General features: G+C 35.8%; 1 protein-coding gene across 1 annotated transcript in view; it reads right to left on the reverse strand.

The window, feature by feature from the left end:
- The window catches only part of LOC131064637 (probable diphthine methyl ester synthase), a 44,348-nt gene extending 21,840 nt beyond the window's left edge, over nucleotides 1-22,508 (reverse strand). The window contains exons 1-2 of the mRNA XM_057998838.2: nucleotides 22,259-22,508; nucleotides 22,056-22,180 (exon numbers count right to left, since the gene is read on the reverse strand). Coding sequence (XP_057854821.2) covers nucleotides 22,056-22,180; nucleotides 22,259-22,399 — 266 coding nt within the window. The 5' untranslated portion in view covers nucleotides 22,400-22,508. The remainder of the gene's footprint in view (nucleotides 1-22,055; nucleotides 22,181-22,258) is intronic.
- Between the last annotated feature and the right edge of the window lie 5,007 nt (nucleotides 22,509-27,515).

Consider the following 27,515-nt stretch of genomic DNA (forward strand, 5'->3'; position numbering starts at 1 on the left):
AGCATCAAGGTCAGCCTTGATTGTAACCACTTGATCATTTGGCACAAACTTCACTGAACCATGAAGCGTAGAAGAAACAGCTCCTAAAGCATGAAGCCATGGTCTACCCTAGAGGAGATTATACGATAGAAAAACTGGCATTACATATACCACAGTCGGAATAGTTACAGGCCCAACCTTCAAAGGCAAGATAACCGTTCCCAAAGCACTTTTTCCACTGTTATCGAAACCACGAATAAACAAAGAAGATGCTGCTAGGGAGTTCGGATCAACCTTAATCTTTGGTAATAAATCCACACTGCATACATTAAGTGTGGAACCTGTATCAACAAGAGTTCGTCTAATTCCAATGCCATTAACATGAACGATTATCATTAATGGATCAGCCAAGTTCCTCACTTCCGGAGGCGGAAGTTCATGGGGATAGAACGTAATAGCGAGTCCACACGAAAATGATCCATCAACACATTTACATTTGTCGGCCTAGCAGAAGAAGGCAATAAGATCTTTTGCAAAGCTTCCTGTAGCATACCTTGATAAACCGGAGTAGTCTGAAGCAAATCCCATAGTGAGATCTTAGCGGGAGTAACACGAAGTTGCTCAATAAGATCACAATCACTAGGTCGCTTAGCCACAGGCAGAGGTGCTTGAGGAAGACTTGGTTGAGAAGATGGTATAGAGGGTTGTGGATGATCAAGATGTTGCTTATTTCTTCAAGTATTATAAGTATGGGCTACCATTCTATAAGAAGGAGCCTTAGACTGTGCATATCTTGTAATAATGTCTAGTGAGTCATTTTCAAAAGGGATACCATGAATAGATTTTACCTTCTTTGGAGAAGGACTAGTTGCAGTCACATGAATGATTGGTCTCTTAAGCCTTTTAGAGGTAGCAGAGACATAAATGACATTCACAGACTCATTATGATATGTAGAAGATTTAGATGAAGGAATTTGCTCAGCATTGACCTTTGGAAGATCATATATGAGTCGAGACTCATCATTCACTAATGCATCATCTCTAGAAGAAAGTGCACTAGAATGAAGAGATGGCAGGGTAATATTGAGAAAGGTGTCAATGATTTTGTCCTCTTGTAACAAAATATCCTCTAAAACTAAAGATATATTACGAGAGGGATCAAAGGCATAGAGTGACATGTGCAAAGCTAAGTCACCATCACAAGCATGAAAAGGAACATCATTAGCACTTTGAATAAAGTTAGAAACTAAGTTAATAAAAGAAGATAACATATGCATTTTCAAATTAAAAAACTTAGACTTCAGAGAGAATGCATAAATTTGTTGGCCGAAGGCCAAAAAAAAATTCGGAAGAAAGGGGAAAGATTTAGGATTGTCCTTTTTTCTTTTAGGGGGACATTGAATGAATGAAGGAATGATAAAGAATGCTCTAAAAATGTTACAGAAGAAGTGTTCGCGTCGGGTTCACCAAAATGTAGAGGGGGGAAAATGAACCTCTTCGACAGGCGGATAACAACCTCTTGAAGATTCACTAACCGACCTCTCCACTCAAGATGTTGTGTCTTTGTACGTCCTTTAATAACTCTCTACACAAGGACGTGCACGCAGGTTATGGACAACAGCGCGACACGCTAGCATCCTATACGGACATAATACAAAATTCGCACAAAAGGGCACAATGTAATAGATATGTGTTTTAGATTACTTTAAATGTGATAAATGTATATAAAAGAAGGTAAAACAATTATATAAATGGAATGAAAGCCACAAAGGAAAGGAAGAAGATAAACTCACAACCGGTCCACGATATGAAGTTGTTGGCATGTTTGGCATAACTAATGCAGATGGAGAATAATGACTGAACCGGTAAAAGACTGTTTGTGATGACATTGTGATGAAGAGATTGAGATTGCATGATGGATAACTTTGATCAGTTATTTGTGTTGTCATTGATGGCAACTAATGTTCATTCAAGTCTACTGATGTTTGCTTATGTTGTATTGTGTCATCTAAATCTTTTTGGTCTACTGGAGAAAGCCTACCGGTAAAGAATCAAGAAACTGGGAATTAGGACCTTAACCGGTAAACGAGGAAATATTTTGATTGTATCTGGCGATTGGAGATGATTGAGACTTTGCGGTTTTGAATGTGAGTATGTATCATTGTAACATGTATCTGACCGGAACCGCATCATGTTGTGACAACCGGAAGTTATGTTTATAATTTATGTTGAGCTTTTGCTAGGGTTTAAGAAGGGCTTAAGGACCGGTAAAGAATTCTCTTAACCGGTAATGATTTTTGGTTTGGCGGTGATCTACATCAAGTTCACATGGTGATGACGTGGCACAACCCGCGTAAAGTGTTTGAATTATGTTTTGGCACGATCAAGATGGAAATTCATGGGAATGTGCAAAGCGCTTAGTGGAATGTGCTAAGGGTTTGACTTTGTATCAGATCGACTTGCCGTGATGACTTATGATCATTCAACGGATGATATTGATTGTAATGATCCATATGATGATCTGTAATGAGTTGTAAAGATCTGTGATGATCTAAGATGTAAGTCTTAGGGTTTTGTAACTGACTCAGTTGTAAAAGTTATTTATGTCGGTATTGCTGATGTTTGTTGTGTCGGTGATTTTGAGAAGTGTGTGAAGCCGAACCAGAGTGTGAGAAGATATGCTAGAGTGTTGCAAACTAAGAGCTTAATTGGATCTGATCAAGCAAGCAATTGAGTGCTATAACACAGATCATTCATTGTTGTTCCCTATTAGTTGCAACAGATAAAATCCCTTAACCGGGTAGGTCTTAACAGGCCTTACATTGTAAATCCCCTAACAGGGTGACTCAACATCTGAGTTCTAAATCCTCTTGTGAGGTTGATCCTAACAGATCAAAGCTCCTAACAGGGCTGAGGTAAATCCCTTAACCGAGTGACTCCTAACAGAGTCTACTCCTAACAGGACGCATTCAGAAAGAGTGCAAAATTCTTGTGGGTACCAATTCTCACCGTGGTTTTTCCCTATTTGGGTTTCCACATGAAAATCCTGGTGTTCATGTGGTGAATGTTTTTGATGAGATGTTAAGCGTTACTTTCAGTTTATGCATGGTTAATGAACACTTAATGTGCAGCATTGATATATCAGTTTAGCAGATACCGGTACTGGTAAATGGATTTGTTATTGGTTTATGTTTTATTTGGTGAATGCTTGACAAGTTTAAGTTTCAGTTTTTCAAGTGGTGTTAATATTGATTCACCCCCCTCTCTCGGTATTAACCGGATCCTCTAATATTAACAGAAGCCTCCAGCCAAATGAATCTTCCCTAATGCAACCTGCACACAAACCAGAAAGCAAAAATGTTTGGGGCTGCTTGGGGACTTGCCTCAGTCAAATCCTTGTTTTGGTGTTTCCACCTCCACAGACAGCCAAATAGATTGATAGAATAAAAGATAAATGCAAGATAACATAAATGATAAAGGATAGAAGAGGGATGTGATAAATCCCAAGATGCTCAAAGATAGGATAAATAGATAAATATTACCAAAGAGGCTTGAGAAAGCCAAGAGAGTTGCAAGAGATTATTGTGAGAGCTTGAGAATGTTGTAGCAAAAGCAGGAGCAAGAGAGAGTTGTGAGAGCCAAGCGAGAGGCCAAGAGAGTGTAAGAGATCTTGAGAGAGGTTGAATAACCAAGAGCCTTTGAAGGAAGAGAAAGATGGGTTTAAAACGAGAGAAGCGGAGGGAAAGAGAGGGTCACGAGCCGTCTGAAATATTCGGGGCCATTTCCACCGACATGCGTGAATGACAAGTGGAAAGGCACACTCAGAACCGACACTTGAAAGTTAACATGTTGCGGGACAAATGTGCAGCGTGCGGACATCCACGCAGCGCGCTAGTGTCCAAATGAATCACGTTAGAAAACGGTAGGAGACAAGGGAGACACGTGGCTAACAAGACTGACGCCACAAGGGAGCTGCTGAAAAGGGGATCTTGAGCATCCTAAGAGGGAAAAGGCTAATGCAAGGGCTGAAGTGAGGCCACTCAAGTGCTAGGGGAATGGGCACCAAAGTGGTTACAAAAGATGTAGGTCAAATTACAAAGGGATATGCAATTTTCGACACTACATAACCTAAGGAAAACCATGTCACCAACATCAAATATTATTTTCAATCTACGCCTATTTACATGCATCTTTTGTTGAAGATATTCCTTCAAAGTTTTCATTTGGACTCTATTGAACAAAATCTTTTGCACCTGGCACTATACTATCAATGATAATCAAATTCATAGAAGTCAAAATAAAAGGAGTATACCAATGAACAGCAGTGTTTTCCTAAATAAATCCACTTTACCCATGCCTTCTACTATCCTATCACATGATTTGTCAAATATCCCTCAATCCATTTGTTAACAATCTCTGTTTGCCCAACAGTTTGAGGGTAGTAATTTGTACTAGGAATAAGATTGGCCCCTGTCAAATGGAAAAGTTCTTGCCAAAAAATTCTTAGGAAAATACTATCACTGTCACCATATTTTTTGGCAAACCATGAAGCCTAAATACTTCTCTAAAGAATAAATCTGCTACCTGAGCTGCCTTAAATTCAGAAGAAATAGCGAAGAAAGGAGCCTACCTTATTAGTCTATCCACCATAACAACTATACAATCCTTATCCTACACCTTTGGTAGCCATGTGATTAAATTCATTGAGATGATCACCTATTTCTACTTTGGTATAGGAAGGGATTGTAGTAGAACAATTGGAAATTCTTGCACAAACTTGTTTCAATAACAGTCTCTGCATTATTTGATGTGCTTAAGGACATCATCTTTGAGTCATTTCCAAGAAAAATATTATTTTCTCTGATTGTAAAACTTTAAGTATCCAGGATGTCCTACCAAAGGGGTATCATGAACAACCTTAATGATTTTGTCCTTCATCTTTGATTCAAAAACATGATAAATTTTATCCGTGTAAAGGATGAGTTCAATTGCCAGTCTCCACTTGTCATCTTGCAATCTTCCTTCTAGGATCTCAATAGCAAAAGCATTCTTTGTATATTCTGCTATAATCTCAAACTTCCCATTCCACAAAAATATTGTAACGTTCCTTCCAAGAAATTTTAACTAACTTACAAGTTATCAACCTTTTCAGCTCACAAGCATTTCATCGAACACTTTACAGAACACCAAACCAATCAATAAATTTTATGATTGAAAACAGCTGCAACTTTTATTGATGATCATAGACATTCTCACAAATAGTTTGTAACAATGGAACAATTCATAGGCATTTTAACAAGCAGTTGTCATACAAGAAACTGATAACAAATATTCCAATATTTTGAACTGAAATAAAATAACTCTGATCTCTTAGCTGGTATAGAAGACTCCAGAATGATATTACTGGATATTGTGATCAGCATGTACAAGAAACTGCAACAAGAACCTTGATCTGATTTAACAGAAATGAGATAATAGCAATTTAACCTCAATGTTGCATTGTTGACAGGTGCTGGTTTGTACAAGCATCGTAGTAGGACTTATAAACTGCTTAATAGGCTGGAATATACTGCTGTTACCACCCAGAACTCTTTATCTGATCTGTACCTGTAGATTGTTGTTCACTATAGTCCAAAAAAGTGACTTTACACTCCAAATAAGTGAATAATGGTGTGAAATAAGATTGAACAACTGAGTATGGTCTGAAGTTTGAACTCTTCAAGAAAATTTAGCAGCTGCCTTCAAACTTCTTCCAGACATCCAAAAATTGCAACACCTCAATTCAAATCTCCTAATTGATGCAGCTCCCTTTTGATTGTTCAAAGTCACTTAAGCAATGCATAAATGGAGCTTCATCAAGCCCAAAATAAAAAGATCTTTTGACAAGAAAACAGTTCCAAGAAGTTTCAAGGAAGAAGACCTTGTTCTCAAGTGGGATGAGGTGAAGACTGAACCTAGAAGGCATACTAAGTTTGACTCCATGTGGAGTGGACCATACATGATTTCTAGTTGCAAACAACACAATGCCTTTCAGCTGTCCAAGTTAGATGGTGAGGAGCTACCTATCCCAGTCAATAAGATACATCTCAAGCATTGCTATTAAGGTTATGTTTCACACTTGTACAAATTAGAATAGGTTTGTCACATTATAGAAGTGCTGTTGCACATTGTTGTAGTTGTTTTTCCCTCCAAGTGCTGATTGCACATGTTTTGGATAAGTATTTGCTGTTGTAGTTGTCTTAGGAGTTTTGGTTCTTTTGTTTGCTGTTTGAAGGCATTACAGCTTTTGATCAGGTCTATGGCTTTCACAAATAAGTGTTATCAGGTTTATGCTTGACGTGTACTGTATACCCAATGGATACTTAAAGCCACTGGTTCTTGCTTTTTAGCAGCCAAACACCTTTGAGAGGTTGTCATAGTGTTGATTATATTTGGTTCTTTGAATCAAATATAATTATTGTGTTGGGTAATATGAAGGTCTTAGACATTGAAAATGAAATATTTCCTTCTTGTGTCAGACGATTTTCAGAAATTCTTAGGCACTTGAAAGAAAACTCTTACTATTCACCAAATCTCATGCCAATTTTAGAGGGAAAAAGATAAAACCTTTTTCTTTTGAGATTTTTAGGGTTTGTATGGCATTGAAGGAGTCATCCTTCATACTCAGTGTGGAAACTATACCTTGTTGCCCTAAGCATGGCACATTGCAGAAGCAGTAAAGAGGTGTATGGCACATTGAAGGAAGGTGGAGGAGCATTTAAAGACTCATGCATGCCTCACTCATAGTGCAGGTTTCACGTGGTTGCTTCCCATATTTTGCTAGGTATGCTGTGTATTGATAGAGATTTAAATGTTGCAGAAGGCTTTCAAGGAGTTTGCATGAAGTTAGAAGTTGTAAAGTTTTGTTCAAAATGATTTAATCAGAATCCTTGACCAGCGTAGGAAAAATTCACTGAAAGACTTAAGTCTCTGTCAAACAAGATAGGCTTCGTATGAAGCTTCCTAGTGGCAGTGTTGTGATGTCCCCATCCAAATCCTAATTTCTAGAACCAAACAAGCAAGAGAAAGCTCCTTGTATTATCTTTATAAATTAAGTTGATAGCATACAAAGACCAACCAAGATTGCGGGCAAGTGTATGAGCAAGTTGTTGGGAATTGTCATTCATGCCAAATGACATCTATGTCAGGGAAATCATCCTCGAAGTATCCCACATATTCAAGGAACAAGATATAAACAAAAGCAGTGATTTATATTTGTGAAGACAGTTATTAATATTCGTGAAGAAGAAACATACACTGCAACATTTATATTGCAACTCTTGAATGCAGCAATGGATAGCAAGAACAAGATAGCTGTTTGATGACTGATTTAAGAACAAACAGCAATTAGAATGGTGACCTTATAAGAAAGCAGTGATAGTATAAAGAAAGAAGCAACAACTTTATTAAATGAAAGCAGCACAGGTCGACTCATTACAATATGTACATATGACAAGTTAACAGCAATTAGCATGAGAGCACACGGATTGATCTGAGGCAAGAAACATTATTATGGATAAACACAAGCTTCAAACTACTAGTGGACTATATGGGAAGAGATACTAACATTGCAGTATCGATAAGCGAGAAATGGATCAAATCACTACCAATGAGGAGGCTATACAGATCGAATGAACAAGCAATAGCCTTCTATGTGATAACTGACAAGAGACTATAGAGTACTCCAGGTCAACCCCCGAACAAGAGACTATCTCCTATAATATCACTATCTATGAAGGGGAAGTCCGATCTGCATTGGTTAACTGACTAATAACAAATTAATTAGAAGAAGCGTGATTTAGACAAGGGTTGTAAAGATTGGAAGTTGAGACGCAACCTCTCACCACATATCCCATTGCATCATACATTAAGGTGATCACAAGTCTTTCCAAAGCATTGGAGTTGGTTTTATCATCCTGTTTCATATTCAGTGCTCAAGGAGCCTCTAACATTTGTGTGAGAGGGGGGCTATCAACCCACCCTACTGCAAGGAGAAGTACGCATAAGTAGAAGGCAGTATTTCAGACAAAGTGCCATAGATTATAGCAGGGATACAAAGATAGATCAGACACAGCTACTCAATTGAGGTCTAACCTAACATAGTTTAATCTGAAACAGTGATTGGTTTGAAGAAACAAATACGAACAGATATATGAACATGAACGGGCAGATTTGAAAGTATTATATGCATATCTAAAAGGAATAGATATGAAGTGATCGTATCAATTTTGTACAGAGCATCACAAGATGGTTATTTATAAAAGCATATTCTGTATGAAGAATTGACAAGGAAGATATATGCAAATATAGGAGAATTATGCAATATCGATGCTGAGATAAAGAAGGAGATTTTGCAGTTATAAAGGAAAGACATAGGCAAATATAGAAGAGGAGGATTGATAACATTAATTGCAAAGATAAGTTCTATCTTCTGAACTATTCTTGAAAAATTTAAGTTAAATATCATAATGAAATGTCTTCAGTTTGGATAAATTTTATATTACAGTTCTCACCTTAAGTTGGAATTGTTATCTCAAGATTAAATTAAGGGAAATCCCAAAAGGGGACATTACAAGTGTTTTAGGTAGATTAGTGATCTCAGGAAAAATCAAGACACTATTAGGTTCGGATATCAGAAAATAATCAGATCACCTTTGGTTTCGATGCACAGACCTGCCTATTTTTATGATCAAAACACCTAGACTATTGTTCTTGCCAAGAAGGGATTGGCAAATGTTTTCAAACCACATCCAAACTTGTAAAATCTCTTCATGAAGATATGACAATGCTTTCTAAGCGGTATAAGGGCAGTAATTTCTCTTCAAAGGTGCACGAAAAAGTCAGAAGACTATGTAGCCAGTAATGTCAATGAAAAGTTGCCAGATCATGAATGACAGACACAAATTTGCTGTCCATAAAGGGTAAGCCACACATTGACTAGTACTGGCCTAAAACCTTGGCTAACCCTAGCATTCATCAAGAAACCCTGTGAGATTTTATTTGTAGCACCATTAAGCGTTAGCACAGATTATCAAGAGTCAAACAATGAGAGCCTTGGACAATATGTCAGGCCTATGCAAAACCATGAAACCATGTTTTGCTAGGAGGTCTGAAATCCAGAGATCATGAAGATATGATAATGATTGGGTGAAAGGAGCAAGTAATGTGTGATGAATAGGTCTGCGCATTTAACTGCTAAAACTCAAAGTGACAGGTAATGTATGTTAAACTCCTGCCAAGCTTTAGGATGAAATGTTCACACTGATGGTCAAATGAATTAATAACTGTTCATGAAGGGCACAATCATAATAATTATCAAGTAGCAGCTAAAATGACAATCTACAGAGAATATGAGACGAGGCCAATAGTCAGCAAAAGGAGGCCAGTAGTCTACAACAAGATAGCATTATGACAGTTCTTTAAGTGTATGACAATGTTTTCAAAATGTATGATAGTGTTCTAAACCAGTCATGACATTCATTAAATGAACAATGGTAAGGCAGTTGAACAACATTGTTAACAAGTATTAAGGATGGTAGTGTCAGTGCTAAGGGCCAGTGAAAGTCAAGTGACAATGTTGTTAACTTGAAGACTCTAGTATCAAATCCATGAAGAACTGACAGTAAACAGTGAGAGGCCACTGTATGTCTGAATGACAGTAAAGACTCGTGCATCAAGCGCATGACAGTTTATTTTTGTCATGTAATTAAAAAATTATATAAACACCTCAAACTTAAAAAAACCTTTACTCTTGTTCTGGGTTATGTGAGGTGTGTCATCTTTTGATGGCTTTCTTCACAGAAAGGGAGTCATTTCTTATTAGTTTTGGTTTTATAAGGGAAGTTCTCTTTCATGGGTATAGTATGTTCAAAACTGAAACCAGGATGCTATAAACACAGATAAAAGAACTTAAGAAAACTTAAGAGAACAAGAACACGGCAAATTATCCTGGGAAAACCCTCCACCTGAGGGTGAAAAACCCAGCCACACAAAAATAGATTTTATTGAAAGCTCAAAATAAGTACAAATCTGTCACACTTAGAAGACAATCATTTTTACAATGATTGATAATGCTTCAAATAGAAGATGACTGTCAGAAGATCGCTTACAAAATAATGTAGAATATGATGCCAATAGAATGAATCTGCACACCTCAAAGAACACAGCTGAATATAGATAATAATCCCTAAAGATTAAAGTAGATACATAGTCACAGCATCCTTCTCCTGAGAATTTAACCAAGAGATCATTAAACAGAATGTCAATCACACTCTATTATTAAACAGAATGTCAGTCACACTCTATTTGACCCTCGGCATATGTATATATAGCCCATACAAAGACCCGATAGAATCCAAGAAGAAGAATACAGAAAGTGGAAAGCCAGACATCACAGACATACTCCAGGAGCTGTTGAACTTCAACGGAGGAAAGAAACGTTTGTCCAGCTAGACAAGGTCGGTGACAGCTAAGAGGAAGTCAATACAAGAAAGATGAAACCGATACGCTTTACAACTATTTAAGAAGCAAACCAAAACCAAATGTAGAGCTCGAGAATTTCATAAACCAGCAGGCATGATATCTGCTGAAGTTACCATCTTTAACATAGTTAAGTAGGTGAGTCTTCCCTAATTAATAGTGATGGAGGACGTGGAGTCTTCTCTTATTAGTGTTATTTAACTAATGAGGTATTCTCTTATTGATATTGGTCAAGCAAGACAGTTCTCTCCTATTAATTTTTTTATTTACTTGTTATCAATCAAATTAGATAATTATATAGGATTAGGGCATTAACAAGTAAGAAACACAACTAAACAGCTTTTATATAAACAATTGCAACACAAATATGTCACAACACTCACACATTAAGGATATTGAGACACAAAACAATGACACACCAAAACAAGAACGCACAAGTTGAAGACTTCAACTATATGAATTAATTCATCAAGAAGAACAATAAGGGAGATAGGGTCTCACCTTATTCCAATGATCAAGCAATTGTACTGACCACCAAGACACGTGAGTTAAGATAACAAAAGAGCAATTTCTTAATTGATTACTCAGTTTGAGAGTAAATGAAATACATAAAGTAAACAACATCATATAACGAGAATAAATCTTTGTCTAGTCACTAATTAAATCATTTAGTTCCGACATTGCAATACATATGAAGGCAAAGGAAATAAAGACTAAAAATTAATGATCACTCCAAACATAAAGAATAGATGGTACAAACTATACCAACACCCAAAATAGAGATGAAGCATCATGAGATTTTCTACATTGTGAAGAAGTCAAATGCAATCTGCAAATCAAGGCGGTAATTGCTTGTCAAAGCTGAGACAGATCTTTACTCTAGCGTGAAAAAATTTTATTAGGGAAAAGAAGGCTAATTTTGTCGAAAACTAGACCTAAAAGTCTAAGCTAAAAATTCCAAGCCCAAGATGCTTCCATGACAAGTTGGATGAGTCCGCAAAACTCCAAATGCATCCACAACTAACAAGACATGCTAGCAAAACCCATGAAAATAATAGGAAACTTTACTCTTAGGAAATAAAATTTTACGAAGGGCTAATTAATATATTTCCCCAACCCCTCAAATTGACACATTCTAAAATTGAATACAAGACATTTAAAAAGAAAGCCTAAAAGTTTATTATGACGTAGGGACACAAACTTTTTTAAATGCATCCATGGCCTTTAAACTTGCAATCTAAATTTCCACAAGTCAGGGACATTCTATAGACCTATCAAATATCTTATTAGATCAAAAATCACATTAACAAGAAGGTCTAATTTGCAAATGAACAAAATAAAACATTCAGTTTTCACATAGATTTTCCTTCTTTCAATCACAAGACATGACTATCAAATTGAAAAAATTTAAATGAAATGTTTACTTCAGTAAAGATCACAATAATTATAGTTATCACATATTATATATTCAAACACATGATAAAGCCAAAGCGTTCAACATTATAATTTCCCATGTAATGCCCTTCTCATTTGCAACTTGGAGATGTGTTGATCTCAACAACGGTTTGACTATGTACCTAGGGATGCATAGCTAGTATTGGTTGTGCTTTGATTCTAAGTGATTGCTTGATGTCTATGCTTTATTATGTTCTTTCAACTCGTGCCCTTACAATTCATGGTGTGTGTTGACCACCTGCATGTTCAAGATGGTGTTCCTCAGCATGTTGGTCATCGGTGTTATTTGCATTGAAAGTAAAGGGAGGAAATACATCATCGATTGGAGAAATAAGGCGGTGAGCAAGGAATTGGCATCCTTTGAATCAAAATCTGAAGACAAAGAATTGGTTATGGGCGAAGGAAAGGCATGGAACCAAATAATGAAGGAGTGCTCTAGTTGGAAGAATGTTCGCAGGATGAAACAAATTCTCTTGATGGCCTATTTCACTGGCAAATGGAGGACGGTGAGGCATTTTTGTCAACATGTAATTTTCTTGAAGCCACAACTTTCAGTGAAGAACAACCAATGAAAGCATGTAAAATTATGGATGATACATCTCACAGTATGATGAGAAGAATATGTAATGTGGAATAATTGCCAAGGGGAAGAACAAAAAGTTATAGAAGGATTGGACAGCCAGAATAAAAAGAAAAAATGGGGCCGGCAGAAAAAAGTTAAAAAATAAAAATTGAGCCAAGAAAAGTTAAAAAGGATAGTAAGTGGAGAAAAAAGAATTTTTTTAATAAAATATTGGAGCTAGAGACTATAACAAAGTGCAAATGCCAATTTATTAAGGTGTCGAGGAGAAAAATTATTAAGGCCTTGAATTCAAAAGATATATTGAAGTATATAGAAAAAAGGCACATGGGAATGAAAAAATTAGATATTGGAAGAATAAAGAGTGAGAGAGCATGGAATATACGTTACACCTTGTGAATAAAAATTCAGGAGGTGCATGAGTTTGGGCTAGACACCTTCATTGTACAAGTTCATTGTACGGCCTCCTCAACACCATATGGACCCCTTCCTTGAGCAGTGTACGAACTTTCTTTTGCATCATAACAAAAATTCAAGCGCTTGGTCGTATGACTTCTATTTCGTCTTGTATGGAAATGAACTCTCACCATGCAACATTCATATTTATGTGGTCAGCAATAGATTTTCATAGTACAACTAGAGAAATATATATAAAGGTAACAGCTAAACTATCCCATAAGACACTTTCCTACATCTGTACATCTTGCACACAACTTAATTGTACGTCACTCTCAAGCACCCATATGGCCTCCACTTCCACAAATAGTATGGCTTTGGCATATTTTCTCTAGTGTACGGCATTCTCCAACTCATCTCGTACGACCCTTGTCCCTAGTACAACTTGTACAGACCTTGCAACTTGGTTCATTCCACACTGTACGACAGTCTTATGTTCTCCCCATACGACCCATATTTGGCCAGTTTGTATGCCTAAACAACCCCATACGACATCCTCTAACAATATGGCCTTGGTATTATTCTTACACTATACACCATCATCATTTGTTCTTGGTACAAGCCATATGGACCTTGTTCCTTACAGGACAGCCACTTTCAATTCAGTTTGTACAGTGGCATCATCTCAATATACAACCTCTAGACCCTTGCATACAGCCTCAGCAATTCAAGTATTCTACTACCATACAACTATTAGTTCCCTTGTAAGACTCCTATGCAATGAGCATAGTGTACGGATGGCATCCTACAACAAAATACGGCCATTAATTTTGAAGTGGAGAGTACGACTTGATCATAATATCGACATGGAACCTCTATTTTCTGGCTTCATCAACAGTACTTTTAGCATCTTAAAAAATCAAAAAAATGATGTACACCATGGAGTTTTGTGTGGTCTTGAAGGTCTTAATTTTGGGCTGCCCTTGGGACCCCGCAAGGGGCGCTACCCCTTGACCCCGCAGGGAGCACTGCCCCCAAAACCCCGCAAGGGGCGTTGCCCCCAAAACCCCGCAAGGGGCATTGCCCCCTCCTCCATTTGATTTGTCAAGTACACTACTAGTTATTGTCTACACTCTTGTCATTAGTCTTCCTAAATATTACTTGATGTTTACTTGTTATCTAGAAGACGACTTTTTCTTTTGGGGGGGGATGATGTAGTCAACGTACAATGTCTATGATTATGTTTGATAATATTGGTTATCCAACAATGTATTAATTGTTCGTATTAAGTTGTTTGTCACTCTCGGGTAGTTTCTCTCAAGTAGTTATAAGCGTCAGTTGGTTGACAATTGTGTTTTTCTCGGTAACCGTTGAGTCCTCTAAATATATTGTGTATGTCAAGGTTAAGTAGTATGATAGAGTCAGATCAACTGCAATCTTTGGCCAACCATCTCTGGTCTTCTTCTCTATGATAATTCCATGTGTGAATAAAGATATATTTTACTCCTGTATCTAGTATGCATTGTCATCTATATTATTACTTCCTATATTTAATTTATCAAATGTAGCAGTAAACAGATGAGACAAGTTATGTTTAAACTGGCCAAAAAAAATTTAACGCAATAGACAAATTTCCCGATAAATGCTGGAACAAAATATAGCTCATCTGCTAACTATAAGCTAATTAAATGCCATAGAATTTCAAGCAGCTTAACAGATTCCCGGATGATCTGAAGATTGTTTAACAGCGAATTAAAACTTGTTTCAGGCGTACACCCCACTGTTGTAGTTGTTTTTCCCTCCAAGTGCTGATTGCAAATGTTTTGGTTAAGTGTTTTTGGTTCCTGTCATTTGCTGTTTGAAGGCATTAAAGCTTTTGATCAGGTTTATGGTCTTCACAAATAAGTGTTCTCAAGTTTATGCTTGACTTCTATACCCAATTGATACTTAAGGCCACTGGTCCTTTCTGTTTAGCAGGCAAACACCCCTGAGAGATCGCCATAATGTTGATTATATTTGGATCTTTGAATCAAATATAATTATATTCTTGAGTAATATGGTGGTCCTGGACATTGTAAAATGAAATAAGGTTTCCTTGTTGTGTCAAATGATTTTCAGTCTTCAGCACCTAAAAACAAACTCTTAATATTCACCAAATCCCATGCCAATTTTAGAGGGAAAAAGATAAAACCTTTTTCTTTTGAGATTTTTAGGGTTTGTACAGCATTTAGGGAATCATCCTTCATACTTGGTGTGGAAACTATACTTTGTTCCCCTAAGCATGGCACCTTGCAGGCAGTAAAGAGGTGCATGGCACGTTGAAGGAAGGTGGAGGAGTATTCAAGGACTCGTGCACACCTCACTCATAGTGAAGGTTCAACGTCGTTGTTTCCCATATTTTGCCAGGTATGTTGTGTATTGATGGAGATTTCGTTCAAGGAGTTTGCATGAAGTTAGAAGTTGTAAACTTTTGTTCAAAATGATTAAGTTTAATGAGAATCCTTGACCAGCATAGGAGAAGTTCACTGATAGACTTAGTCTCAGTCAAACAAGATAGGCTTTGTATGAAGCTTCCTAGTGGCAGTCTTTTGGGTAGATTAGTGGTCTTAGGAAAAATCAAGACACTATTAGGTTAGGACATTAGAAAATGATCAGATCACCTTTGGTTTTGATGCACAGACATGCCCATTTTTATGATCAAAGGTCCTATAGACTCTTGTTCTTGCCAAGAAGAGATTGGCATATGCTTTCAAACCATTGCCAAACCACATACAAACTTGTAAAATCTCTTCATGAAGATAGGACAATGGTTTCTAAGTGTTATAAGGGCAGTAATTTATCTTCAAAGGTGCATGATAATGTCAGAAGACTGTGTAGCAAGTAATGTTAATGAATAGTTGCCAAATCATGAATGACAGTCACTAGTTTGCTGTCAATAAAGGGTAACAAAAAGCCACACATTGACTAGTACTGGCCTAAAACCTTTGTGAACCCTAGCATTCATAAAGAAACCTGTTGATGTGTTTCTTACGCACATGCGAACACAGAATAAAATACCATAAGTATCTTATCCTCTCTTGAACAAAATCTCTTGGATGCTGAAGATTTGCTTAAGGATCATTCGAGAAGACTCCAAGGTTCTTGAATGTAGGGTCACTACGCGTGGATAAGCTCAATGGTTGATGTGATTATGTTGGAATCACAAGGGGACTTACATTCGAATGCCTGAATGTTTGATTTGCTGGAACTTGATCATTTGATATTTCAATTGGGCAATGCTCTTTATCCTAGACTAACTTGAATTGGAAAAAATGGCAAAGGACGAAGGGTTAAGAGAATCTATTCTAATCCTAAGAATGTAGGAAGATGAGTGAATGATTAGATGGAATCCTACAGAGGCGAGGTCTCACCATCAAAATGAACAATTTGACACGAGCTCAGTGCAATCTTCTAAGGATGTTTCTAAGATGTTCGAATCAATACCACCAAACATTGATCACCATTCAAGTTAATGCATAAGCAATGAGTGTAGAACGATTTCGAAGTTAAGCTCATAATATTCCTGTTGACCACACAAGGTGCTCTTACAAGCAGCAAGAGGCTAGTGGTATGGATTAGGCGGATTCCACATAAATACATTCAACAAATTCCTCCACTCAAATTTAATTACACAAAAGCAAATTGAGAAGCAAAGACCATGCGAATTGTTGAAGTAACAAATCAGATTCACCATAACTTCAATGAAATCAATTGTTCTTTACAACCATGTTTGGCAACAATCTTTGCCTTCTCTTCCTACTCTACTTTAACTTCTATTCTATTCTCTTAAGACTATCTACTGACTATTAACTCACTATTAGCTATTTGCTGACTATTAACTCTTACAAATCAAGAGCCAGAGCTTTATATAGAGAGCTCTTTACATTTCAACAGCTCAAATTAATTTGAGATCAATGGCCAAGATTTTACAATGAAAACCCTAATTAGGGTTTGTTACAACAAACTCTCCTTAGCCAATGAGAAAATTACATTCCATGAATGTGGACCAATAGATGTCAGGGGTAGGTACATCGGAGTTCGTGCCATCGTGCATAAGTGTGGTTCATCAAATCTGGACACGCTGATGTGGACCCTTCTGATTGGAGGAATAGTGACTGGGATGCCACCTTGTCTGGTACTTGCTCTGTGATGACCTTGGTTGATCCTCCATCATCCTTGATGTGCTTGAGGAACGATTTACCTTTCCTTGGCTCTCTTGTGTTTGATGAAGCTTCCTCTTTGATCTTGTATAGTGGTGGTAGGAAGTCATGGTCAAGTCACTCCTTCTCCGGTAGCTCATATCGCCTTGAAATGTTTGTATGATCTCTCTTCTGACATCTTGTGATTTCTCCATGTGATAGAATGAGGACCTCGAGGATATCTTGCTCTATTGCTTGTGGCTGTTGAACATTTGAAGTCTTTCAACCTAGTAGCACTTTTGAGTCTTCTTCCACGCATTTAAGGTGTTCTTAATGCAGATGAAGCTTGAAGAAGTCCTTCCTATCTTTGTCCATTGCCATTCTTCCTCTATTCTGGTCTTCTTGATCTACAAAGAAAACAAAAGATAGTTAAGTACATATGATATATTCATCTTAACATGATATTTCTCATTTCATATCATCAATAAGAAGACACTTAAATCCATTTTGCTTGAAATTGAGAGGAAAGGGGTACACTTTAGGAGAAATTCGCTCTTGTACCCTTGGAAGGGACATGAGCGAATTTGACACTTGTGTTTAAATTCTTCAAACTTACTCATTTCTACTAGCTCAAACCATGATTGTAGGTCCTTAAGGCTTGGATGAGGTCATTCTTCCCTATGCAAAGTTCTTGGATTAAAGATTCTACCCAAACTAGAGGTGAGATGTAGACTTTGAAAGAATTCGTTCCTAGACTTTTGGAAGGGTCAGGAGCGAATTTGGCATTTTACTCAATTTCCACTTAATTTCTTATGATCACTCACTCTTCAAGGCTTTCAACTTCATAATTGTGCTTCCTCGAGGCATAGATAAGTCATTTCAACCCTAGAAAAGAGCTTGGGAGGAAGAATTCATCAAACTTAGGTGTTGCTTATGTGGTTTAGAGAAATTCACACTTGTACCTTTGGAAGGGTCAAGAGCGAATTTGGCCTTTTGCTCAATTAACTTACTTAAAACTTCATCTTCCTTTAACTTACTTAAAACTTCATCTCTCAACCTTACCTTTATCAACATTAAGTCATTTGCCTTCGAAATTACTTAGGAATAGGGTCGCTCAAGGGCTAAGGCAAGATTCAAGACCTCCTAGGAATTTCGCTCCTGTACCTTTGGAAGGGTCAGGAGCGAAATCTCTCCTTTGGCTTAGTCCATCTCTTTTTTCTCATCACATGGCCTTTAACTCAACATTAAGAATCCTTCTCCCACCAACAACAAGATCTACTCAACGTTTTGAACGAGCTACGAGATCCTTTCAAGAGGTTCGCTCTTGTACCTTTGAAAGGGTCAGGAGCGAAATTCCTCCTTTGATTCAATTCACTCACCATTCCTCATTACCTCATGTTGGACTCAACTTTTGAATTCTTCTCCCACCATAACCAAGTCAATTTGCCCTCAATTTGGCTCAAAATGAGATCGATTCAATGCCTTAGGTGAGATAGGAGGTCCCTTTAAGGATTTCGCTCTTGTACCTTTGGAAGGGTCAGGAGCGAATTCTGTCTTCTAGGTTTAATTCATACTTCTTTTCTCATAACTTGCCTTATACTTGTCTTTTCCAACCCTTCTCTCATCAAGATCATGTTAATTTGTCCTCAAATCTACTCCAAGCAGGATCCATTCAATGTTCTAGGTGAAGAATTAGGTCTTCTCAAGAATTTCGCTTTGGTACCTTAGGAAGGTACATGACCCTCTAAGAAAATTCGCTCCTCTACCTTTGGAAGGGTCAGGAGGGAATTTGTCAAGTTTGCACAAATTCTTTGCTTTTCTATCACTTAACTCTTTGCAATTCACTTTGAAGGCGTGGATAGATTAACCTTCCCTCAATCACACCATGGGAACAAGGTTTATGATGCAAATTAGGAGCAAGAAGGGAGAACTAAGGAAATTTGCTCCTGTACCTTTGGAAGGGGCAAGAGCGAATTTAGTGCTCTAGCTCGAATTCTCCAATCTACCTCAAGTCTTCACATTCAAGCTTCATGTCCTTGCTCTTCAACTTTGCTTAGAACGAAATCTTTTCAATGCTTTGGGTGAAAAAGGGGGTCCTTGAAGAATTTCACTCCCGTACCTTTGGAAGGGTCAAGAGCGAATTTGGCAATTTTGGTCAAATTCCTAACTCTTTCATCATTCCATTTCGTTTGAATGTCCTTCAAAGGCCTGCACAAATCAACTTTCATTCAATCTAGGCATGGAAACAAGGACTTTAGTCCATGTTAGAAGGAAGAGAGGGTTCTAGGGAAATTCGCTCTTGTACCCTTGGAAGGGTCAGGAGCGAATTCAGCTCTTGAGCTCAAATTCTTAACTTTTCTTCCAAATTTCAAAGTTCAAGCTTGTTCAAATTCATTTTTAAGGGCGAGTTTAAGTTGGTCTCTCTTCAATCAATGCTTTTGGAGTGAAATTTTATCCGAATTAGGAGGGCAAAGGGAAATCAAGAAGAATTCACTCTTGTACCCTTGAAAGGGACAGGCGCGAATTTGAGGTTCTAGCTCAAATTCTCCAATTTTCCTCAAATTTTCAAGTCTAATTCCCATGGTCTTGCTCCTCCATAGTGGGAATGAGTGAATTTTGTATCAAACAAAGCCTAGCAATGAAGTATTCTATCCAAATTTAGGGAAGAAGCTCTCATTTGAAGAATTTGCTCCTATACCTTTGGAAGGGTCAGGAGCGAATTTGGCAATTTTACCCAAATTCCTCATGGTTCATGATCAAAATTTGCTCAAATTAATGTCCAAGGGCAGATCTAAGTTCAGTTCTCCTTAGTTGATGTTTTGAAGCAGGAGTTTAGCTTGATTGAAAGGCAAGAGGGGAAGTCCTGACAACACTCTGACTCAAACGACTCACACCTTCATTCACATCCTTGACTTGACTCAATGACATAGGTCTCAAAAGGCAAGGCTAGACTCCTAGCATGATACGATGACTTCCTCAAACTCAATCAAGACTCAACCCTAGAAACAAGTCTCAGGCCTAACCAAGGGGAGGCTTTCAAAAAAAGAAATCTAAATTCACCTGCTACTCATTTGACTCACTTCAACTCAAAAAGACCATTCTATCCAAATGAACCCTCTGGCAACCCTTCAATGCAAAGATTAATAGCACAAACCCAGACAACCAAGCAAAGAAAACTATCCTAGAAAGCAAAAAGTAGGGGTCCCCATTTGCAATGTGGCGATGTGTGAATACGTCACAACAAAACCCTGTGAAAGTTTATTTGGAGAACCATTAAGTGTTAGCACACATTATCAAGAGTCAAACAATGAGAGACTTGGACAATATATCGGGCCTATACAGAGCCATGAAACCATGTTTTGCTAGGAGGTCTGAAATCCAGAGATTATGAAAATATAATAATGATTGGGTGAAAGAAGCAATGAATTTGTAGTGAATAGGTCTGCACATTTAACTGCTAAAACTCAAAGTGACTGGAAATGTATGTAAAACTCCTGTCAAGCCTTAGGATAAAATGTTCAAAGTGATGATCAAATGAAGTAATAACAGTTCATGAAAGTCAAAGTCATAATTCATCAAGTAGCAGCTAAAATGACAATCTACAGAGCTTGTGAGAGAAGTCCAATAGTCAGCAAAAGCAGGCCAATAGTCAGCAAAAGGAGGCCAGTAGTCTACAGGAAGAGAGCATGATGACAGCGCTTTAAGTGTATGACAACGGTTTCAAAATGTATGATAGTGTTCTAAACCAATCATAATATTATCAAGACAACAATGATAAAGCAGTTGAACAACATTGTTAACGTCAACAAGTATTAAGGACAGTAATATCAGTGCTAAGGGCCAGTGAAAGTAAAGTGATAATGTTGTTAACTTGAAGACTGTAGTATCAATTCCTTAAAGAAATGACAGTAAACAGTGAGAGGCCAGTGTATGTCTGAATGACAGTAAAGACTCATGCATCAAGTGCGTGACAGTGCTGTAAAGGTTTGACAGGTTAAAAACGTGACAGAGCATGATAGCAAGTGACAGTCATAAGAACAAATGAACTGTTCATAAATAACAGAGCACAACAGCAATGCACTGTCAAAAGATCAAGGCATAGATGACAGTGTTGGCTAAATAAGTATATGACAGTACCTTCAACCTGTGCATGTTGGTATGCATGATGGCATAGATGACAGTGAAAAGAACGTTGTATGCAGTCAGCAAGTAACAATCAAGAACAGTGATAAGATAACATAAACCAAACCTTAAACAACGACATGCTAAGTGAAGACCGAAGACACTAAACAGAAAGGAGATGATCACTAGTGAATGTGGTTGCTAAGGGTTTTCAAGATGAATGAAAGGTCCAATAAGAGACCTCGTTCACAGGTAAGGCACAGACCTATGAAGAAAAAATTTGTACTAGAAATGATCAAAGTACAAGATTGTAGAGGTCAGCAATCAAGGTTATTAAGATAACAGTCCATGAAATGACAATCATAAATTGACAGTGTGTGACCGGACTGAACATCAAAAGGAAGATAAGAACAGTATATTGAATGCCTTTCAGTCAGGTAGAGATAAGACAGAAAGTGTTATTTATAACAGACATGTCTTCAGGGTTTTGAGGCATGTCAAGATTGTTCACCAAGTGCTCAAACGTGGGAGAGACTTTTAATGAAAGTAGTAAGGTAGTTTCCAAGTCCTTTAAGGAGAATTTAAATAGACAGTTCCAGTCCATAATGCAGAATAGCTCTTCCTATGCCCAGCAGGGAAGTTGAAAGTTCTTGATGCATCAAGGAGTGTGATCCAAAATGTTGATGCAAAAACCCTAACACGGTGGAATTCAGAAATAACCAAAAAAAAACAAAAAAAAAATTGTATTCCTGCATAAATTATAAAACTTTCCATTGAAGAGAAAAAAGCAAAGAGCAAGTAAAGATGGTGTTGACTAAAATGTTTACCCAAAAGGATCTCCCACGACAAGAAAAGCTATATCAGATGTGCGAGCTTGCTCCAATATTTGTTCCACTTCTTGTTCCACCATCTCTCTGTCCGCCAAAATAACAGGCCTCCCATATAATTCTTCCTGAAAATAAATTTGTGTAAGGACGGAAAAGAAAAAAAGAAAGAAAACAGATAACAGATTGTTATAAGAGAGGTGTACCAGCGCAGAGAGGCGCAGACCAGTGGAGAGAAGAGAAGTGTATGCCTCCAGATATACTTGGCTGCATTTTTTCACGGCTTCCAGTCCTTTCAATGATATGTCTTTTTCGTCTCCCAAACCCAGTCCAATCAAATAAAGCATCCTTCCTTCCTTGCCTGATATGAAATGCTCCTCCGTCTGCTATGTCAATTTCTTAACCCTCTGCGTATGCTCCGAGCCAGTCGTACAGCAACACCATACATAAAACAATTATATTTATTTTTACTTTTTTAGTTTTTTATTTTATTTTATTTTAGATTTATAAAGGATTTTTTTATTTTTTTTATTATATTTATAATTGATTATATTTATTTTCATATTATTCTTTCCTTTATTTTATATATTATATTTATAAATATGATTTTTTATTTTATTTTTTATTTATAAATGATTATGTTTTATAAAAAATTATGTTCATATTATATTATAAATGATTATATTTAGTTTGATGTTGTTTTATATTTTTTATATATATCATATTTATAAATTATGATATTTTTATTTTATTATTTTTTATAAATGATTTATTTATATTGTATCTAGATTATTATATTTATTTTGATATTTTAAAAAAAATTATTTTATATATTATATTTATAAATGATAACAAAAAAAAATTGATCAGTAATTTGTGTATTGTATCCATTTTCCAATGGTCTGTCTCCCCTTTCGATATCGTCGTCATTTTACCATCTGGGCAGCCAATAGGGTTGCATTAACTTCTGCTAAGTTATTAGTTATAACTCCTAGACCCTATCCACACTTTGCCAAGATCGTGCCTTCATAATTTCTTGCCACACATCCTACACCTTATTGACTCGGGTTACCCCTTGTCGCTCCATCAAAATTCACCTTGATCCAATCTTTGTCCGGGAGATTCCATTTAATGTTGTTTCTCTATTTTTCTTTAGGATCAACCCTAGGGAGCCCATTAATGGCAAATGATAACAAAATTATGTTATATATAAATGATGATAATATTTATACTATATTATAAATAGTTATATTTATTTTGATGTTTATTTTATAAATCATATCTAAATGATAATATATTTATTTTATGTTATATTTATAAATGATTATATTTATATTATATTATACTTATACTTAGTGTGTGTGTGTGTATATATATATATATGAAAGAAGATGACAAGATATTGAATTATAATATATTATATTATTCTTTTATATTATTATATATGTATTATATTATTTATATAAAATATATATAATAAAAAAATATTATTCGTTTATAAATATAATATATGAGATAGAATAAAAGAACAACATCAAAACAAATATTTTTGAAATTGTGATAAACCTTGGTGGCGTTCAGTGGTCATCAATCCTCAATCCTTAATCTCAATGCTTTGTTCTTTGGGCTAGGGAAAGGAATTGGAATGATTATATTTAATCACCAAATAAGTACTAGATTTTCAAAAGGAAAAATTTAAGTCGTGGTTTCTCAAGAGGAAAAGGTAGATTAATGTAAAGAGGTAGATAGTGTAGTATTACTATGACAAGGAATCTTATTGTATAGAGAAAATTGAGATTCAAAAATTTAATTGAAGCCAAAAAAGTTAACTATTCACAAAAATACAAATTCAAATTAAGGTCCCAAGAAAAAGATAAACATGAAGATGCACTACATAACTCTATTTCATGCATTGAAGTTGGAATGCAAGTAATGAGGCATAATTTTCAGATTCAAGCGATTCTAATCATATGGTAAGTTGTAGAAAACTATTGTCAAAGATTAAAATTGGGCGATAATAAAGTATTGAATTTTTTGGAAAAGAAAATTTGGATATAAATAGCCGAGACATAATTTGATGAGTGTTGGTTAGGTAGTTGAGAAATTACTTAAACTTATATTTTATGATAACATGTTCACTACATATGATTAGGGACAAGGAGGAAATATGATTGTTATTATAAACATGACAAAGAACCAAATGATTCAATTGAGAATGAAGGAAAGTAAATCAAATTTTACAATGTAACTATTTTAAGATGCAAGATGATTATGGCATCAAAGATATGGACACCTTAATATTTAAGGATTTGTATTATGTATCGAAAAAATGTATTACACGGATATTATATTATAAAACACATCTATAATTCCTTTTAACATGGTTTACACTTGTTGTAGAACACTTTTCCCCCTCCCACTCAATGAGCATTCTCTTGAGTAGTTTTACTCAATATCTCGTAAATGTATCTACAATTTTGACATGAACACAACATCTTTCATCAATCATTTCCAAATATGAATCTCTTGAAGTAAATTTCACTAACCTTATACAATAAAATAAAGGACATCAAGATGTTAGTGACTTTCTATTACACTTGCAATTGATATTAGATAAGATGTACTACCATCTTCTATATGTGTATAGAGATTCAAAAAGTATTTATGCATAGACATGTATAGAGTCGAATGTTGCTCACCTTATGATTAGCTTTAGTCCATCACGTTCCACACCTCACCCATTGACATGGAAGCAAGCCTACAAGGATAAATGATAAAGTGTGAAATGATCTTGCGAAAAAAAATATCATATTAAAAGGCATTGTTTTTTAATATGCTCTAAATTTATAATTTAACTCGAGATAAATGATATGGAGTAAGTCTATCTCACCATTGCAAAAAAGTTGCCTTTCAAAGGAATGTGGAATAAATTGCAAACCAAAGTATCAAGAAAGAAAGAACATAAAGATAAATGATAAAACATGGACTAATCTTGCAAAAAACCATATTGTGTATAGAGCCAATCCCCTCCACTCTCCACTTTATAAAATGTTGGTCAGCCTATTATTAGCTCTAGTCCATCAAATTCCACAACCTGACCCACTGACATGGAAGCAAGACTGCAAAGATAAATGATAAGACATGAAATAATCTTGCAAAAATAATCATACTAGAAAACATGATGCATTTTATAATATGCTCTAAATTAATAATTTAATTTGAGATAAAGTATATGGAGAAAGTCTATGTCACCATTGCAAACAGTCACCTTCCAAAGGAATGTGGAATAAATCACAGACCAAAGCATCAAGAAAGCAAACCCATGAAGATAAATGATAAGACATGGACTAAGCTTGTAGCAAATATATTGTGTATAGATTCAATCCCCACCACCCTTCACTTTTGAAAATGTTGTTCACCCTATGATTAGCTCTAGCACATCAAATTCCACCACAAGACCCACTAACATGGAAGCAAGCCTACAAGGATAAATGATAAGACATGGAGTAATCTTGCAAAAAAATATCATATTAGAAAACATAATGTGTTTTTAATATTCTCTAAATTTATAAATTAACTCAAGATAAATGAAATGGAAAAAGTCTATCTCACTATTGAAAACAAGTTGCCTTCCAAAGGAATATTAAATCAATCACAAACCAAAGTATCAAGAAGCAAGCCCATAAAGATAAATGATAAAACATGGATTAAGCTTGCAAAAAACATAGTGTAAGAAAACACAGTGTGTTTTTAATGTGCACTATAGTTACATTTAAAGTCAACATAGAAGACGTCAAGTGAGTGCATGTTGTCACTGTGAAGAAACAAAAGGGTAGCAATATTGGGAAATGATGCAAATTCATATCAACCATCAAAATCCAACATCAATATTGAATCTTATGAAATATCATAAAATAAAGTTTTTGAGTGTGATGGACCAAAGAGGAGACATTTGAAAAGGCATAATTATAGTAGGGAATGGCTTAATGTTTTTTTTACATGAGAAGGAGGGTGTCGATACAAGTTGAAAATGGGATACATATAAGAGATGAGTAAAATTATTAAATGGATTTAGGTTGCCTTGGTAGATTATTAGCACATTTGTGCCTATTATTAGAGTTCTACCTTGAAAATGATTTTTATAAATTTAATGGTCACACCATATGAGCTATATTTTTTGAACCAAACAAGAGGATTGTAATTGGTGTCAAATTTTTCATCTTACTATAAAGATATGAAAATGAACCACGTACGAGGTGACTCTAAAGAGAAAATTTGGAAAGATTATATAGTTCAATATTGTGTTTTCAAACATGATTTTTTCTCTTGCTTTAAAAAGGCCCAATCTTCACATCAGTAATGTGGACTTACTCCATGTCTTCTACATTGAGTTAAAATATAATTTTAGTGCATCTTAAAAATCACATTATATTTACCAACATGATGTGTTTTTGTAGTCTTATTCCATGTTTTATTAGTTCCTCTTACAATATTGATTTATTTCATCTTGTTTTCAAAAGACTTATCTTCTAAATGGTAACATAGACTTATTCCAAGCCTTCTATGTTGACTTAAAATGTATATTTTAGTGCAATATTTTTTCTTTGCTTTCAAATCTAGTTTATTCAAAATGGTGAGATAGACTTACTCGATGTCTTCTATATCTTAACTTGAATTGTAAATTTAGAGCACATTCAAAAACACGGATTTTTGCAAAAAAAATTATTTATTTGGCTTTGTAAAGCATTTTGTTGTGAATGTGATAGAGACTTATTCAACCTACACGATCTTAGTTCGTGGTTGGTAATATATGTTTTTCTTCTCATTTGATGGTATTTAAAATGAATGGTTAGATAACTAAACCTTCATCTCCAAGTAAGAAAGGTATGTGTACCCCAACTAAATTGTATTCATCATAATACATTTCTTAGGGTTGTGATAGAATGTCATTGTAAATATGAAGTTACAAGTTGAATTACACATGTTTTTCAACCTGCACAAATCTTAGTTCATGGTTTGTAATCTATGTGTTTTTATACGCATTTGATGCTATCTTACAAGAATGGTTGGATTTCAAAACCTTTCCTTGTAGGTAACAAAGGTATGTGTACTTCAACAAAAGTGTATTTTTTTTCTTTCTCAGTTGATGTTATCTCAAATAAATGGTTGGATATCACAACTTTCCTCTTTCGGTAACAGAGGCATGTGCACCCCAACAAAAGTGTATTCCTCATTTTATGTTGCTGCATGGTTGTGATAAGATGCCATTATATATATGAAATTACAAGTTAAATTACACATTGTATTTTCCAACTTACATAGAGCTTAGTTCATGTTCTATAAGATGTATTTTTTCCTCATTCAGTGTTATCTCCCACATCAACAAAAAAATAGCGCAAGTGACTACCATGCTCCTTCTCTATAGTCAAATAACAGTTTGATATAATTTAGTAAGACTTTGAT

This window comes from Cryptomeria japonica, chromosome 9 (assembly GCF_030272615.1).
Source record: "Cryptomeria japonica chromosome 9, Sugi_1.0, whole genome shotgun sequence".
Taxonomy (NCBI): Eukaryota; Viridiplantae; Streptophyta; class Pinopsida; order Cupressales; family Cupressaceae; genus Cryptomeria; species Cryptomeria japonica.